The 17,289-nt window shown below is 51.9% G+C and overlaps 8 protein-coding genes across 8 annotated transcripts; 4 read left to right on the forward strand and 4 right to left on the reverse strand.

Moving 5' to 3' along the window:
• Window positions 1–87: 87 nt before the first annotated feature.
• EKO05_0002875 (uncharacterized protein) lies at window positions 88–321 on the reverse strand (the record flags this gene model as incomplete). Its single annotated transcript, XM_059636035.1, has 2 exons — window positions 88–237; window positions 289–321. 2 exons carry the CDS (start codon window positions 319–321, stop codon window positions 88–90), a joined length of 183 nt encoding a protein of 60 aa, XP_059492018.1.
• A 138-nt stretch (window positions 322–459) lies between these two features.
• EKO05_0002876 (uncharacterized protein) lies at window positions 460–1,465 on the reverse strand (the record flags this gene model as incomplete). The annotated part of the gene is made up of 2 exons (XM_038937813.2): window positions 460–1,334; window positions 1,381–1,465. The coding sequence occupies 2 exons, from the start codon at window positions 1,463–1,465 to the stop codon at window positions 460–462; spliced, it is 960 nt and encodes a 319-aa protein (XP_038801443.2).
• Window positions 1,466–1,891: 426 nt separating this feature from the next.
• Window positions 1,892–2,915, reverse strand: EKO05_0002877 (uncharacterized protein; the record flags this gene model as incomplete). The annotated part of the gene is made up of 2 exons (XM_038938039.1): window positions 1,892–2,521; window positions 2,577–2,915. The coding sequence occupies 2 exons, from the start codon at window positions 2,913–2,915 to the stop codon at window positions 1,892–1,894; spliced, it is 969 nt and encodes a 322-aa protein (XP_038801444.1).
• Window positions 2,916–3,925: 1,010 nt separating this feature from the next.
• On the forward strand, window positions 3,926–4,875 carry EKO05_0002878 (uncharacterized protein; the record flags this gene model as incomplete). Its single annotated transcript, XM_038938117.1, has 2 exons — window positions 3,926–4,214; window positions 4,265–4,875. The coding sequence occupies 2 exons, from the start codon at window positions 3,926–3,928 to the stop codon at window positions 4,873–4,875; spliced, it is 900 nt and encodes a 299-aa protein (XP_038801445.1).
• Window positions 4,876–6,754: 1,879 nt separating this feature from the next.
• EKO05_0002879 (Enhancer of polycomb-like protein 1) lies at window positions 6,755–8,703 on the forward strand (the record flags this gene model as incomplete). The annotated part of the gene is made up of 3 exons (XM_038938143.1): window positions 6,755–6,916; window positions 7,072–7,875; window positions 7,930–8,703. The coding sequence occupies 3 exons, from the start codon at window positions 6,755–6,757 to the stop codon at window positions 8,701–8,703; spliced, it is 1,740 nt and encodes a 579-aa protein (XP_038801446.1).
• A 380-nt stretch (window positions 8,704–9,083) lies between these two features.
• EKO05_0002880 (Ribosomal lysine N-methyltransferase 4) lies at window positions 9,084–10,617 on the reverse strand (the record flags this gene model as incomplete). Its single annotated transcript, XM_038937786.1, has 2 exons — window positions 9,084–10,384; window positions 10,497–10,617. 2 exons carry the CDS (start codon window positions 10,615–10,617, stop codon window positions 9,084–9,086), a joined length of 1,422 nt encoding a protein of 473 aa, XP_038801447.1.
• Window positions 10,618–11,199: 582 nt separating this feature from the next.
• Window positions 11,200–12,314, forward strand: EKO05_0002881 (N(6)-L-threonylcarbamoyladenine synthase; the record flags this gene model as incomplete). The annotated part of the gene is made up of 2 exons (XM_038938150.1): window positions 11,200–11,551; window positions 11,605–12,314. 2 exons carry the CDS (start codon window positions 11,200–11,202, stop codon window positions 12,312–12,314), a joined length of 1,062 nt encoding a protein of 353 aa, XP_038801448.1.
• A 1,011-nt stretch (window positions 12,315–13,325) lies between these two features.
• EKO05_0002882 (uncharacterized protein) lies at window positions 13,326–15,342 on the forward strand (the record flags this gene model as incomplete). Its single annotated transcript, XM_038937846.1, has 4 exons — window positions 13,326–13,384; window positions 13,444–13,958; window positions 14,007–14,937; window positions 14,988–15,342. 4 exons carry the CDS (start codon window positions 13,326–13,328, stop codon window positions 15,340–15,342), a joined length of 1,860 nt encoding a protein of 619 aa, XP_038801449.1.
• Between the last annotated feature and the right edge of the window lie 1,947 nt (window positions 15,343–17,289).

Here is a 17,289-nt window from a genome sequence, read left to right on the forward strand (position 1 = left end):
TATTTGCCGCAAGGTCATATTAATTTTGTGACAATTCTTGGATGAAACGCGCTTAGGCCTCGGCTCCGTTAAACAGACACCGCCTCACTAGAGATGCGGACTCACATCCTTACTGTGGTTGTACTTTTCGTACATAGCCGCTTCAAATCGACGGTCCAGAGCCGCACATTTCGCATCGCCTGTAGGGACCACTTGTCCCGCGTACAGGCCGCAAAGTCCGGTCTTACGGTCGACCCACTAAGTCATGTCAGTCACGAAGCAGATGTACTGGCACGCGATAAAGCTCACCCAGATCAGGTTTGGCAGACCGCCCCAGATCATCGTGCCGGCTGTCTTGCCATCTGACTGGTCCTTAAGGAGTAGAAGACCTCCAAGGCCCCAGTCCTTCTTCATATCCTTCGAAGTTCCGCCCATCGCATTGTTGATCTGCATCGCTCGCTGGTAGTACAACTCTACGAATCATACCGCTAGACACACCATATCGTCCTGCATCATTGCATTCATGGCCGCCGAAGCACCCTCGTTCAACTGTGGTGTGAAGAACTCGCTGAGCGTATCCTTCTTTAGCAGCTTCTCATCCTCGTCCGTCGTCAAAACAGCATGCAGGATCTTGATATACTCCTCTGGACTAGTGAAAACGCCCTGTCCACCCATGCAATCCTGCACTTCCTCTCCGTCCACATCCCGATAAGTCATTTTGGCGTCCGTGTACCTGACCTTCCCTGACTCCTCATCCCTCGTACTCATGTCCGCCATCCTTTCTTTCATGTCCGGGCGCGATTTGAGCTGGAATGTCATGTCTTTGATCCCGAGTGGCTGCCAGAGATTCTGGCGCATATACTCCTCAAGCCTGAGGCCGGTCACGCGCTCGATGAGCAAACCGGCGTAGTCGATACCAGAGCCATACATCCAGCTCTCCCCTGGCTCGAAGACGAGCGGTGCATCGAAACGTTGCAGCAGTTTTGCACCTACGCTTGGCTCTCGTGAGTGGTAGGCGAGCCATGCGAGGAGCTTGGGGTGCATTGCATCGTAGGATAGGCCACTCGTGTGCGTCAAGAGCGTGCGCAGGGTAATCGGCTTGGTGTGCTGCACTTCAACTGGCTTTCCTTCGTTATCGAATGTTCTGAGAATCTTGAAGTCCTTTAGTTCTGGGATGTGAGTGTAGACCGGAGCATCGAGGGTTAGTTGGCCGCGCTCGACGAGCTGCAGAGCGCAGATTGATGTCATGAGCTTGGTGCAGGATGCTACCCACATCACAGTATTGAGCTGGATGGGTCTGGCGTTCTCAGACTTCATGGACGTGCTGCCGAAGGTTTTCGTGTATTCGAAAGAGCCTAGATGTGTGAGCGAGCAGCTTTAATAACGTCGAACGTGTATTACCATCGCGATTTGTAGCGAGAAGGACGCAGCCGGGAATCTCTTCTGCGTCAATAGCTTGCTGGATTGCGGTTTCGAAGTCGGCCATTTCGAGCAATAGAATATCAGGTGTTGTGAATGATACTGTCGTCTGCTGTGGATGCACGCAAGGAAGAGAGGATGGCCACACAATGGGTCGAGACTTAAGACTGGAGAGATAAGCAGGAGCGCAAGGGTACAACACAAGTAGGAGTGAGTTGAGGTGTCAGCAACCCGAACTGTATATGATTGTGGATCCTCTCTTGTTCGTCAACGTTGGGTGCCTCGGCTCACTAATGCGGGGCTTTTACCGGGTTACTCAATAAAGGTACTTCGTCTTACTCTTGCCACTCTACTCAGCTGACAGTCTGACGGAGTTGCGGATAAACGTAAAAAGACCAATGAAGCGGGTTCAATCTCATAGATCGGATGAATTAAAGATCGCATCGCTGACAGACACCACCAGCAGTTCGGTGAATGGCAATTCTTGAGATGTTCACAACGTCCAGTTCTTAAACCAATCTAGAATGATGCTCGTCGCTTCCGCCTCTTCGCATGTTAAAGCCTTCTCAGTGTCGCCGTTTGGGAACGAACTCGGCCAGTCATGGTACAGGTTCGTGTAGTTGTAGTGAACAACAGTCTCGTCCCAACTATATCTAGTCACCAGCTGCTTTCCGCTGCACAAATGCGACGTCTTGTTTGCAGCGATCTCGAATCCGTCCCGCTTGGCCCAGTCGTCCACCCATGTCACCACGTCAGTTGAGTTTGCATTCCCTCGCGTATTGCTGCCGCCCGCATATGGGATCGTAGTATCTTTGAAGCCATGGAACTCCATGATAGGGATAGGATGACGGCTAGGATTGCAAGGTGGTAGTTGTTGGCCGGCATTCAGGTAGAAGGCTCCGGACACCGGTGCAAATGCAGCGATACGTTCTGTTGCTTTTGCGTCGCAGGCTAGCACGCCTGTAAAGCCAGCCCCGTTAGACTTCCCACTGGCATAGATTTGCGATGGGTCGATGCAGTAGGTCTCTTGCAGTTGATCCAGAAGCTCCAACGTAAAGGTAACATCGTCAATAGACGAGGGGAAGTCTGGGTCGCCTTGCCATTGTTGCGTCCCTGAAGGTGTCTGCGAGATGGTCAGTGGCAAGACCTCAGGATGTCAGGAGCGGGAAAACGCCTACTGGAATACCTTCTGGATACACAGAAATACCCTTGAACTCGTACGTCGCGTTCGAGAATTGCGAGAGCTCTTCTTGAAACTTTGCGTCCTTGCCGCGGCCGTGGAACGACAAGATAAGGGGAACCTTCGTGTTTGTGTCGTATGATCTGGGCAGGTGAAGACGGTATGCGCGTGTAGACACCCCGCTCGCGCTGCTGATGGTGAGATTTACAGATTTGTCCAGCTCGACACCTTGGGGCAGAGAACTGCCGCATCCACATTTAACATCTTCCGCTATTGCGCAGCTGATGCCAGACAAGACGGATAGCAACGCTGTGCTAAACAGGAGTGAAAACGCCATTGGGACCGAAGACAGGATTTCGAGCTGGGGTGTCACCGCAACGAGGGCACGCGCTGCTCTTAAGAAGCACGTCCACGGTTGCACCACATCATGGTCAGTTAAGGCGCCCAATTTTCCTGCTAGTTCCTGCTACTTGTCGGGAATAGGTCGTAGTGGGAGTAATTGCGATGACGATCATTTGGTACAGTTCTCACTACAGTGAGCAACAGACTGCTTGGAGCGTGGCGACAGGAACTGGGTGAACCAGTACAGTAAGCACAGCGATAGATGACAAAGAAGGCGTGCATGGTGTGGAGGATTCTACCGGATGTCGGGATTGCTTGTTCATTGCCAAGTCCGCTAGGAAGCGTGTCCAAAGGAGCCGTGCAGATCCCAAGTCACCCAGCCTGCGCCTTGGTTTGCCTTTTGGACAGCATCCCAATGCTCAGGAATCCCTTAGTGGCTGTGTTGTTTATCCTCTCTCCCGGTTGCATGCGCTTGGAGCGCAGCCTAAGAAAAACTGTGTCAGACCCTTCTCAATAATGGCCCCGTCACGACAATGGCCTCTGTCACGTCTTCGACCATGTTTATGCTTTGGTCAACGCCGGATCAAATTCCAACAAGCAATGTTGTTCGCTGGTTTGTGAACATGTGAATCAGCACATGAGCCAGAGCCCCGCGATCGGCAACGGTCTCGCTCCATTCTCGGTCCACTTTCAATCTGCGAGAATAAGGCCGACTCGCAGCGGGCCGGCAAGGCACAAGGTCCACAAGATTGAGATTACTGGCACATGTCCTATCCGGGCACCAGTCCTACAGGGATCGATTTATGGGATAAATGTTTCATTGGTAGAAGCAGCCAATATTGGCCCTGGTCTAACCACATCGGCCGCTACGGCTCGGCGAGCCATGGTGCGGTAACATAAGTGTACTTCTCATCTGACCCCTGCCGCTCATTCGACACTTTCGCGATCGTTCAAACCACGCTTTCGACTCTTCCTACGTTATCATCTACCTGTACAACCCTCGAAATGCTACTGCACCAATCTTTGAGCCTGGCACTTGTCGTAAGCGTCGCCTCTAGCTCCGCTGCCGCAGACTCGACATGTTATTATCCGAACGGTGAAAAAAACAATGGCGGAGCCTGCGACGCAAACGCGGAAGTGTCTGTGTGCTGTGGACCAACATTTGTTTGTTTAGGCAATGGTCTCTGTCAAGTTGGTCCGGATACTCGACGAACGTACGGATACGAATTCTATCGCAGTGGCTGTACAGATGCATCCTTCAACTCTTCATCATGTCCCCAAATCTGCACAGGCTGTGAGTGGCGCAAATATCACTTCTGAGGCTTTGCACTGACTCAGGCACAGCGGGCTATAGTAATGACCGTGGGCAAGGCGTTAAGAAATGTGGCGATAATTCTTACTGCTGTGGAGGGTCTGGAGATTGTTGCAGCAACTCGGCCAACATCTTCACCCTTGATGCTGCCGATGTCATCGCTACCATCTCTCCGTCTTATGACTTCTCGACAGTATCATCTACAACCACAGCCCCCACTTCTGCCAATGCAACGCCAAGCAGCGAACCAATGCTGGTGAATAATCATCATCGTTCGCTGGCGATAGGTCTGGGCGTTGGTATTGGCGTTGGAGGATTCCTTCTCATAGCTCTCGCAGTTCTTTATATACTAAAGCGCAAAGCTAAGACCAAAGCAAATGGCGGCTATCAAAAAGAAGAGGAAATCTCTGAGTTGGACGCCTCGTGGACGCCGCAGTTGCCGGAAGCATCACCTACAGCTGCCAAGGCGGGCTACACAGCGCCAGGAGATGGAGTAGTACACGAGATAGCAAGTGGAAAGACTGATCCCCCAATTGGAGCACAAGAGATGGATGCCAACACTACATACGACTGGGAGCCTCGGAATGAGCCTCAGCCCCGCGATGGAGGATTTAGACCGGAAGAGCACAGTGAGCATCGGTAAGAGAGGTAATCATCTTATCTTCAAGTATTGTAGTGGGTTTCAACCTAGGTACAAGAACGAACATGACTATATGTCAATGACTTATCATAGGTTCTGAGAGCTCTTTCGCGCTCGTTTACGATGTAAGTTGTTGCTGTGCTATCTTTTCCGACCTGGTTGCAAGTGGGTTTCCGGCATTTATCTGTACACTCCCGGCATTTTTCTGGAAATAAACCCTAACTCTTCGAAGAGGCTGAACAAGCCTTCCGTAATTGGGTCCACGGATGAAGTAGTTCACTTACCCACCCCTCTTATACTCTCCGAGCCTGCAATCAATACTTCAGCGCCAGTCAATCTCTCGAGCATTTCTGTTGCCAATGCGTGTCGTAAAGTCGTCTACGATCGCCAGCGTGGAGTGACGTAGTCGTAGACGAGCATTAGTCGTTGCCATGGCCTGATGCCTTACGCTCCATCGAACATGCATTTCTTTTGGCTTCCCTCTGGAGCTTCTTCGATTCTCAACTTGCCTACCTTTTCTTCGCCTGGAACGGCGTGCCCACGGACGAGCGAAAGGCCTCACTTGTACGCACGATTCGTGGTATGAGCTCTTATAGTACGCAAGATGCCTGGACGTTGTGCTCGAGCGCTACTTGAGCAGAATGGAAGGCGCAAGTACCACACACGTTGCAATGCTCAATCGCAGGATTTCAATTCTTACTGCGCTGCCTACCAACGACCCATCGGTTGACTGTGTATGCCGGATGTTGATTTGCTTAATCATCAAAGTAGCGGAAGTGTCTGCAAGTCTCCCGTGGCGCAATGCTCACCGCGTCCGGACTGTTACCGCTTGACGGCAGATAGGGAGATTGGAAGTTCGATCCTTCCGGGGGAGTCACCTAGCTTTTTGCAAATATCGTCTGTGTCGCGTTCAGCAGAAGTGCGTCGATGGGTATTCAACATCTTCCCAGCCTTCTTTATGGGGGTTGAACCCCCCCCCCCCCCCATAAACCCCCTTTTGTTAAAGCTTTCTGTATTCGAAACGTCTCACGAGTGTAGTAAAATACTGCCTGCTAGTAAGCCATTCTTCTTGTAGCTACCAGCTGCCTTGGTCGTCTATCATTATTACGTAGATGGAGGCGCGGTTGCTGCACACCGTGTCAAGGAACTGTGATATCCGATCGCTGATTGAGTCGATGCATGATGAAGCACAGCCAAAGAAGATGGTCTTATGCCCCGGCCGCACGTAGAACGAGCGCGCAATAGAGAGGGCTTGAGTTGGAACAGATGGTGTTACTTTCTGGCCGCAAACGCGTCCTCTCCAGATGAAGATCATTGCATTGCGCTAAGGCCTATCTCGAGCTAGCGGCTGCTTCTTTCGTCACTGCTTCTACCATGGATCCAACACAGTGAAAGTCAGGTAGCGGACTGCGGAGAGAGCAGCCGGACGCAGACGACACAGTGACGGCCAGAGTTTTTGAAGCTCATGTAGACAGTGAAATTCCGTTGCAATGCACACGGCCTAGAAGAAAATAGTATCACTGTTACATTCTGAATGCGGCAGCCCGCGCAATGTGATTGGCCCGCGCCTTCCAGGGTTCGCACGGAAAGGCTGCCCCTTGTTGTGCGCGCAGGCTCGCAACCTCAACAATCATCGACCCCATCAGCACTTTGCAACGCCGAAACGCAACCACAACCATCAAAGTCCATCACATGCATCTCGGTATCGGGTGTGCTGGGCTCTACGAGTAATTTGATACCCATATTGACATTACTGCGACGCATTCTTGTCGCAAAACAGCGCTGCGCAGGCCGAGAGGCCACCTGGCCAAAAGGGCTACCTAGCAGAATCTGCTCTGGTCACGTGCTCACCTTGAGGTGCCAGACGCAGGGCTGAAGCAATATGACGCAACGCGTTACTGGCCAGCGTTTCCGCCAGCGCAAATTGTCTACGAAGCAAAACATACCTGTGTTGCGCGAGCATGAGGTCGAAAAGCTCGACGATGACGAAGCGTCGCGACATATTCCCAGAGTCGAGACTGGTGTTGAGAAAGGAGAGGAAATTGTGAGTCCTGCCGCTAGCCGCTTTGGGCATTCACTCTCATTGTGCAGTCGCTGCAATGCGATTCGACGCACTCATCCTGTACAATATCAGCGCCACAAGATATTGCAAAAACCTACCTCCGTTGCACCATGCGCAATTGCTGACCGCATTACTAGGAACATCATTTGCAAGCTGTCATCTCTGCAGCGCAGGCAGCGGCCCAAGGTGCTACCGGCGGTAAGATTGCTCAACTGTACATCCCGACACCAGAAGCAATTGCAAGCCATCTGCAGTACGATGAGTTGTACCCTAAACACTTTACACAGCCTGCCACGTACATCCGGTTCTCTTCCACCGTAGAGGATACCTCGGGATGCCCGTACTGCATGACCAGTGATGATGCTGCATTTCTCAAAGCGTACAACCAGAAGAAGACCAAGGGTTCACATTGTTCCGAGGATGAGTTCGAGGAGGTCATGAACTTCTTTGAAGAAATTGCTCAGACAAAACAGCCATTCTCTGCCGTTGGTGATGCTCCTGTACTCCCTTACGAAGACCTGGAATCCGAATTCGACGAGACGATCGGTGAGGCGGCGCGGAGATTTGCCAAAGACATCTACTCGCATTGGAAGAATCAAAGATTGCTGAAGGGCAATCGACCCTTGCTACCATCGTTGAAGTTCGAGACAAATCTCGATACTGATGAGGCAGATCCATATGTCTGCTTCAGACGTCGTGAAGTACGGCAGGTCCGCAAGACCCGAGGACGAGACGCACAGGTGACCGAGAAATTGAAGAAGTTGCGAAATGAGCTGGAACAAGCTAGGTTCCTAATGGCTCAAGTAAAGCGGCGAGAGGCACTGATCAGAGATTCGCTTGCGAATGATAAGCAGATCTTCGAGCAACGGCACGCTGTCAAGGAGATCAAGAGAAGACTGAGCATCAAGGCTGATGATGAAGAGCTCTTGATCACCCAGAAGGTGCGTTGCCAAAAGATTGCGGAAGATCCTCAGAACATTACTGACATAGTCCAGCCTGCGCCTAAGCCCAAGCCAAGACCGGATCTCGAGAGAGTCCGCCAGAACATACCTGGCATGAAGCCGCAGGTCACCCGTGCGGATGGGCGGCTTGTGGACAGCGACCTTGTATACCTTGAGGAACAGCAAGCGAAGAAGACGGAAGCCATCGACACTTTTATTGAGGACAACCTTGTCAAGCACCAGAAATGGAATGTCGGCTGGGTTGACGCGACATGGCGACCTATTACACCACCGTTGGAGCAGGCCGCTGCGAAATCAGATTTCCGTACGGTCTTTACTGAATCGCAGCTGCCCACTCCTCCGGCTTCTGTTTCTGACGACGAAGGTGCTGACTCCATGGCGGTAGTACGTGCGAACCCGCCGGATACTCTGCGCCGAAATGCACGGATACGTTTTGGTTCGCCGCCAGATGATGTGCCATTCCAAGATCAGTCTCGTTACCGGAGAAGAATAGGACGAGGTGGGCGTGTGTTGATCGACAGGCGCGGTGTCAAGCGCCAAAGGCTCGAAAGCAGCCAGCTAGACGAGCGTATCGCGGACCGCTGGAAGTACTCCGGAGACAGTAGTGAGGATGAACAGACGTATCCTGTCGACTGGACAGACAATCTGCACATCCGGTATCGTATCATGATCGAGCGACAAGGTGAGAAGCAGCAGGCCCAACAGGCAGCAGGCGCGGCCCGGAAATCCATTGAGAACAATAATCGATCTGCATCTGGTCACCTGATGCCACCGACAGCAGCGCCCGGTCCAAGCGCAGCACCGTAGCCCTTCTCTTTCATCAACTTCTTGACGACGATATGTGTTGTTTGTGGCGATTATACCCTTTGATTCTTATTCGCGAGAAGATCCAGTGGAAAGAGTGGATCTACCAGATATATGTACAATACGCGGCGATCGAGGATATGCAGTTGGTAAGACCGGTGGTTGTGTCTGTATAGTCATCAGCGGTCTGTCCTGGTCGTTCTAGAACATGTATAATACCTGCAATGCCAGGCTGCACAAAGTCTTAGCCACCCGGAAAACGAAAAAAAAAAAAGAATACTTGCCAACTCGCTACCTTCTGTTGCTGACGCCATTGCGATGGTCGATGAGATTGGACGTGTTTGCCAAGGCGGCAAAGTTCCACTGACAAAAAGATGCCATGTTTATGCTCTTTGCCTTTTCCCAGTACCTCCCATCTCCACATCCCCTTCTTCATCTACCTCTCGTGGTCTTTTAGATGCGCCTCCAGCAAGTTTTTCAGTCAGCGCTTCCTCCACCTGCATTAGCAGTCTTTTTTCCCCGATTCGCACCGCTCTAGCCATAGCAAAGCGGCGCTCTTTGGAGCCATGCCCACCAACACTCGGTACCTCGGTATGATTGCGGACATCGTCGTCAAAACTTGTTACGTACTGTGCGAGTCGCGCCTGAATCAGTCTACGTAAGAATCCAGCGCCGTTGCTCGTCATCTTATCTGGTTTGAGTAGCTTTCCCTTCTTCTTCATACGGTCGAATTCTTCGCCTGGAAGCAGGAGGGTCTCAGCAAGGACGACCAGTCCAGGAGATAAGCACTCTTGCAACGCGAAAGGGTTGCTGGAAGTGAGATCATAGCCAGTGTCAATAACGCCTTGCTCATCAAGGTAGTCAATTCTTGCCTCGGAGTAGATGCCGGCCGCTGTCGCAAGGTCGGTGACAAGATCCATGGAAATCTCCACAACGTCGTATTGAGCGTAATTTTCGGTGATGTAGCCATAGCGTCGAAGCAGATCCGATCGTGGAAGAGGCCCATAGTCGTTGTAAATTTCTTCACCGGCGCGGATTGGCTTGAAGGCCTTCATGTCCAGAGAGTTTGCCTCATAGAATAGGCGAGCGTTATTACGGTCAGCTTCAGCGTTCAGCATGTCTGCCAAGGGGACCATGCCCTTTGGAAGGGCTTCATCTTCGTCTTCAGACACATATCCCTCTTCGTCAATATCTTTGCGTGAGACTGAGGGCTCGACATCAAAGGCGTAGGCCATGATCAGCGAGCCCATACGGTGCATCAAAGTAAGGTTGCGCTCATCGCGCATCTCTTCTGCCCGTTGTGGCGCACGCTCATCGTCTGCAAAGAAGAGTGACGCAAACTCTTTGATCACTGGGATCAACTGGTCAAGGAACATTCTGTTCGCGCTCTCCTTCCCGACCTTGTCTCGAACAGCGCTGGCCTGCAGTTCAGCGAGCTCGTCTTCGGTCCAGTACATAAGGGTGTCAAATTCAGAGGGCAGGACAGCAAAATATGCAGCCCAGTTGGAGACGTCGCCATTGAAGTACTCGTAAAGCATAACGAGAATGAGAGAGAGCCATGGGCCAAGGGTATCGAAGGTGGCGTTGGGAATCTCTGAGGACAGGATCGAGTTCTCAACGCTGAGAATTGCCGAGCGGGGAATGCGGAAGAGGAGCTCGTGCTCGGCGATATCTTGTGTAGCAACTGATGCTTGTCAGCGGTGCAATGTCCAGACATTTGTCAAGAGATGTTCTGTGAGTACACCAGATCCACATCAACTCTGTCGTCCTCACCGTATCAGAGAGCGGTCACTTACCAACGCCTCTCCCGGCTTGCGCGTGTCGAAGGTCATCCAGCTTGATCTTGGGACTGAGCTCAGCGCCAGACTGTTGAAGCCATGTCAAAAATGCCCGACCGATGCCGTCAAAGTCTGCCATGTCCAAGAGGGCGGATGAGCGTCGTGTTGAAGAAGTGGAAGTTGGAAATGTGACGGATTGCTAGCGGCGGCCGTCAACGCAGGGCGAGCCGAGCTTGCTTCTCATTGGTGCGGCTGGAAGGTCCACACTACGTTGCCGGGCGAAGCATGTCCTGGGCGAACAGTTTCTTCAACGCTGCACTGGGGTGTGCGAAGAAAAGACTCCATACGCTTTATTATTATGGATAGGAGAAGTGGCAGCTGTGTCAACTCGAAGTCTGTGTGACCAAGCTCAGACCTCGGCGGCTTTCAAAGGACGCTTGTAAACAAGGGTCATCCTTTTGTAGACACCATCAAGCTCAATCTCAAGGCTTCGCATCGAATTAACAGGATTGAATGATTGGGGATTGTTTCTATGATCTACCCTGTCATGCGTCCAGAGAATTCAACGGGAACCAGCCTTACATTCAGCCCTATGAATGTATAGAGTTTATCGATATCGATGCCGGATTTAGTCTTGGCAACCGTTGCCCTTTCACCCCACCATGCTGTGTACGTTCTACGTTGCACGCGTCTGAAGACCTGAAATCCCAATACATCCACCATGATTGCCATAGGGTTAGAGGGAAGTGCTAATAAGATCGGCATTGGAGTTATATCCCATCCAGGGCCGAATAAACCACCGGTTATCCTCTCGAACTTACGACACACATACATTTCCCCGCCAGGCGAAGGCTTCCTCCCCAAAGACACCGCACTACACCACCGAGCATGGGTCGTACGGCTGATCAAACAGGCAGTTCAGCAAGCTGGCATCAAGATTGCAGACATTGACTGTATTTGCTACACCAAGGGACCAGGCATGGGCGCGCCACTTCAGAGCGTTGCGCTCGCCGCGCGGACGATCAGTCTGCTCTGGAATAAGCCTATGGTGGGAGTGAATCACTGTGTTGGCCGTTAGTAAGCCCTGGTCTTGCACACACCTCAATCACATCTAACCAGACGCTAGATATCGAGATGGGCCGTTCAATAACTCGCGCCAATAACCCTGTCGTCCTGTACGTCTCTGGCGGCAATACCCAAGTCATTGCCTATTCTGCGCAGCGATATCGAATATTCGGCGAAACCCTTGATATCGCGATAGGCAATTGCATAGACCGCTTCGCGCGCACGCTCATGATACCGAACAATCCATTTCCGGGGTACAACGTTGAGCAGCTGGCGAAGAAGGGCAAGAATCTTGTGGATCTCCCGTATGGTGTGAAGGGCATGGATGCAAGTTTCTCAGGAATATTGGCCGCTGCCGATCTTCTGGCACGGGGCTTGGATCCGACGCTGCCAGATGAGAAGAGGCTCAAGACGGAGGATGGAGAGCTGGTCACGAGGGAAGACATGTGCTTTTCGCTGCAAGAGACCATATACGCCATGTTGGTAGAGATCACAGAGCGTGCTATGGCCCATGTTGGGTCACAACAGGTTCTGGTGGTAGGGGGAGTTGGATCGAACGAGCGGCTACAACAGATGATGGGCATGATGGCACGAGATCGAGGAGGCAGTGTCTTTGCTACAGACGAACGGTTTTGCATTGACAACGGAATCATGATTGCCCACGCAGGGTTGCTGGAGTACTCGACGGGGACTGTCACGGCACTGGAAGACACCACCTGTACACAGCGGTTCAGAACTGACGAGGTCTTCGTTGGATGGAGAAAAGACTAAGAATGATCGAGGCACGAAGATTCACTTCAAACGATACCCAAGTTCATACATCACACGACCCCACATTATCTACGCTTTCAGTCGCACCATTACGATACTGCCTATAGCTGTGTAGCAGCTTCAATGCTTGTAGATCAGTTGCCATCCGGTTAGGTTTATGTCATTGCGCCCTACAAGCGAGACTCAAGAGGCAGCTTCTCTCAGAAACGAACACGATTGCACGCGTAAGTCTAGACGAGCTTGTATTGTCGGTACCAGGCTGTTGTTGGAAACATCAAAATCTGTACAGCAGCCTTTCACGCATACCTTAGCCAGCTCGCTCGATTAGCTGCTTCAATAGCGCGAGACGGACATTCAGTGAAAGTAAAAGTGTCGGACTTCGGGCATGTTTTGGGACTGTTACAATGCTCTCGCACCGAGACCGGGATGAGCTGACTGAATGTTTATTTGAATTCCGCGAGGCGTTCACTGATGACCCGAAGCTAGCTTGGCGTTGTCTCTTGATTGGCTAGCTCCAAAGCTGACCCTTACCTGCGACCGCAGCAATAACCCTGCTTCCTCATCACTCGCATCACAGTCTCCGAGGTGTGCATTCGACAGTCTTGCTGTTGTAAATAGTACCACCGTACCGATGTCAAGTATCGATGCTCCAAGGATGTCCAGCCTATCTGGCTGCCCGTCGTGGGGAACTAATGATGCCACCTGTAGCCTAACAACTGCATTTCCAATTCAGGTCAGGTGCTTGTTGCTTACGAGAAGTGTGTCTAGAGAGCCTTACGAGATTTCGACTGTTTATCGAAGACCATCGGCCTTATGCGCACACTGCTCAAGCCAGTACCGAAGCTCACCAGAGTTGCGCAGCCTGTGTCTTCGCACATTACGTTACAGGCCAATTCAAGCCTTGCAACAAATCTCTATAGTGAGCTATCAGGACTGACCAACAAAAGCCGTTACTATTTCTGGTCTTACACGGGGATATTGTCAGTCTCCCGGTTTCACGATTCTCTGTAGATGGGCCACCTGTGTAGACTACCGACGGACTCGACACCGAGTGCACAAGTCCGGTATTTGTATGCATATTCACGCCTCACGCTTTGCAATAGTACCAGTGCGCTGAACAACTTGACAGAGCGCCGGACTCAGAACTAGGCACCATAGCGGACATCTTTTCCAAGCCATCAGCTTCGACTTTTGACAGGATGGATGCGGACAGGAGACTCACCAAAGCTCTTGAGGCAGCCAACGATGCGCTCCAACATCTTTCCATGTCGCCTGACTTTTCCTTCCTCGATTGCACTCACATTGATCGTTTGATTGGTAGAGTCGTTGACCTACCCACCGAGGGTAATCAGAGGAACAGTAGGCGCAACCTTCTGGTTATTCGGCAATGGATGATCACAGAAGGTCCAGGCGTTGTCTTGCTTGAGGTCTTGGGACAGCTGTATTGGCGGCTAGGCGAGCTCAACAGCAAGCAATTTGAGAAGTTCAAGAACACCCTCCAGCAACTACAGCCTTACTTATCCCTCATCCAAGACACCGCCGCGGTTACCTTGGTCCTCCAGAGACTGCAGCATATTCAGCGGTTGAAGGCAGACGCATGTCAGGATTTTCTTTGCGAGTTGTCAGACTTGACAGGAATGAAAGGTAGTCCTGTGCGTCAGTCCAGATGACAACATCCACTGACTCAAACAGTCGACTCACCAATGATCGAGAGGGAAACTTCGAGGTCAAGATCGAGTAGCCCTTTCGCTTCAACATCAGTACACTCCTCAGACAGTGCTTCGTCGCAGGAGAATGACTACGTAAGCCTAGTAAAACATGTCCCCTCGGCCACTGCATGGTCAGGCGACATAGAACGACTGCTCATCGACTTCTACGTTAATGGGCTATGTCCCGGCCGTACTGTTGCTACCCAGTCAAACGGTTACTTATCTCTGCTTCAAGTCGCAAACACATGCTTGAGCACCAGATACGCTCTGCTCAGTTTGTCTGCATCATACATCGGCCAGTATCTGCCCTCCCAGAAAAAAATGTACTACCAGGCAGAATTTTACTACTCATCTCAAGCTCTCCAAGCTTTCACAACGCAAATAACTAATGGCGACAACTACGACGGCGCATTGGCCACCAGTATGCTGCTCATGCATCAAGGTGCCATCAACAGCTCATCTGATTCGCTCCTATGCTGGTCATGTCACGCAAAAGTATTTGACATCATCCCTAGTGATTTTGTCAATCACCATTCAGACCCTGCACTGTTCATTCGCGGGCAGCTTGTCCTCGCTCGCACGGCGCAGACCTCGCAAACACTTCAAATCACGCGGTTTCACTCATTTGAGACGAAGAGCTGGTACGAAGGGACACCGCCAATAGACGCTCAGAAGATCTGCGGTATCCTCGGGCTATCGCCACAGCTACTGTTTATCATCTCGTCTATAACATCGTTGGCAATTGATGTCAGCAACACCAGCATGCTGATGTACGCCCAGCTACAAGAAGCACAACTCCAGAACTTGAAGCAATGGACTACGGAGTCTCCGGGTCCGGAGCAAGAGGTCTTGCTTGCTACAGCAGAGGCGTTCCGTCTGGCGGCGCTGATCTACCTGCGCTGCCGCCTATACGGGTAGGATGGTTTGCTTTGAGTCCTTCAAACGTCAGCTAATTAGCCTTCAGCATGACCCGTTTCCATCCCTCGGTCCTCGACTTGTCCGACGCTTTGTCTACTCTGATTCTCTCGCTACCAGTCCAAGGTACTCTTTACACGGCCATTTATCCTGTCTGGCCGCTTTTCGTAGCCGCCGTCACTGTCAACTCAGATAAGCGTGACCGTCTCTACCAACGCGTGGTACCGATTCGTGAGGGTGACAAGAACACGTTGCCGGCGGTGTTGAGGCGCGTGAGTGGTGTGCGGATTTGGCTTGCACAGCAGGATCCCAACTGCCAGGTGAGAGACGGCTGGTGGGATGACATGCTGAGCCCGAGCAGCAGTACGGTTGCGCTAGGAAAGAATTTGTTGTGCTTGGGCTGAACGAACGTTGAAAAAGGAGGTCAGCGGGGTTTGATGAAAAGCTCTATTGGCTCAGCCGTTCACGTTTTTTTCCTGTGCTCATCTAGCTCGCTTTGCGTCTGTTTTTCTGCTCTTTGCGGCGTTTTTCTATACCCCTAGACCTCTAGCGTTGTATAGCCAGTGGGTGATATGTATGGTACACGCTTGTACCGTTGAATCGAGTTTTGGAGAAATCAAATCCGAAAGTACGCCGAGTTCTGTCATTAAAACATGGTTATCTCCTCGAAGGGTGTCTCACAAAAGTTAAGTTGCAGTCATCCTGTACCTTGGGCGAGGGGCTGTGCTGTAGAGGTCGATCAAGCGACATCGACTAATCACACAAGCCGTCAGACAGTACCGTACGAGCTGCAACTCGGACCGTACGGACAGCAGAAGGCGTATCCACGCCTCAATGTTGCTGCATCATCCAACTTGAGAGCTCCAGATCGGTAGAGCAGAGTCACTCTCCGACCGTTTGTGCATCCAGCGCAGCGAAACGTGGTGAGGATGTTCAACGCAACCTGCTCACGCGGTGCGTACCTTGCATCTGTGACAGCTGCAGTCAACCAGGTCTTGCTAAGGCGGGACAGGGGAAGGTTCCAACAACGTGGATAAGAGGGTGTGCCTCCTTCACTGGGAGCATTGTGAGTATCACTTTGAGTATCGATAAGTTCCCTTTGTCAAACGTCTGATACACCTGCTTCAAAGGCTTCCTGCATCTAGCCTACTTACTCGTCTGCGGGCGGAACCTTCGATACGTCAAGAGTGTCTTCTATGGCCTTGTCTCTGCTCACCAGAGCGCTCGACCGTAATGGGATCGACCCAGACAGCATTAAGGTCAACACAACAGATCCCATGGAAATAACCATGTCGAGAAAGTATTGCCAGGTCGGCACATGCCCTGAGGCATGGCAGACCATTGCCTATCGGCCCAACATGACTAGTAACGTCATTGAACTGGTGTGCTTCGTCCTGCCTTTGATCGGTCAGGCCTGATTGGGCGCACGCAGCAAGATGTGGAAGTACACGGCCACCATGTCTGTTGGTATCCTCGGGGAGATGATAGGCTACGTCGGCCGTGTTATGATGAACGTGAACCCATTCCTCATGAACAACTTCCTTGTGTACGTGTTTGCATCGCATTTCCTACCTTGAACGGTTCGCTAACACATGACAGCAATATGATACCACTCACCATCGCCCCCGCCCTTGTCACGGCAGGTATCTACCTTTCTGCCTTTGCCTGGTGATTGTGGCCGTTGGCGAGGAAACCCCGCGACTCAAGCCCAACATGTACACGTACGCTTTTGTCGTTGTTTGCAACGGTTCTCGCGCTTGTGCTGCAGGCAAGTGGAGGGGGTCTGGCTGCTACGGCCAAGGAGAAGCAGGGGTCCGATCAAGGTGTACGTATCATGATCGCGGGCCTGATCAGTCAGGTCATCACCATGGCGCTGTTCATGGCGCTGTGGCTGGACTTTGTTCTGCGCATTAGGCAAGCCCGGCTGGCTGGAGGGCTCAAGTGGATTCAGCCAGCTCTTTACGAGGCGCTGCGAGCGACCCAGAGTTTCCGGTACTTTCAGTGGAGTGAGTCTTGCCATCTCTACGCTTGTTTCTCGCTGACCTGGCTAGCCTTGTTCATGGCCACAGCCCTTGTCTTCGTTCGCTGCCTGTACCGTGTTGCGGAGCTGTGGGAAGGGTTCAGCGGCCATCTTGGCAACGACGAGACCAGCCTCATGGTCTTGGAGGGGCCGTTTGTTATCCTTGCCGCTGCGGGCACGGCTGTGTTTCATCCTGGACGCGTGTTTGGAGAGCCGTGGGGCCCTGCTGGGAAGGGGGGGGAGGATTTGCAGAAAGCTTGGCGAGGTAGGGAGTCAAGTGAGGTTCAACACGGGCTACTCTCACGACAGCTTGTAGAAGCGAGATGTCTGT

This window comes from Ascochyta rabiei, chromosome 4 (assembly GCF_004011695.2).
Source record: "Ascochyta rabiei chromosome 4, complete sequence".
Classification (NCBI taxonomy): Eukaryota; Fungi; Ascomycota; class Dothideomycetes; order Pleosporales; family Didymellaceae; genus Ascochyta; species Ascochyta rabiei.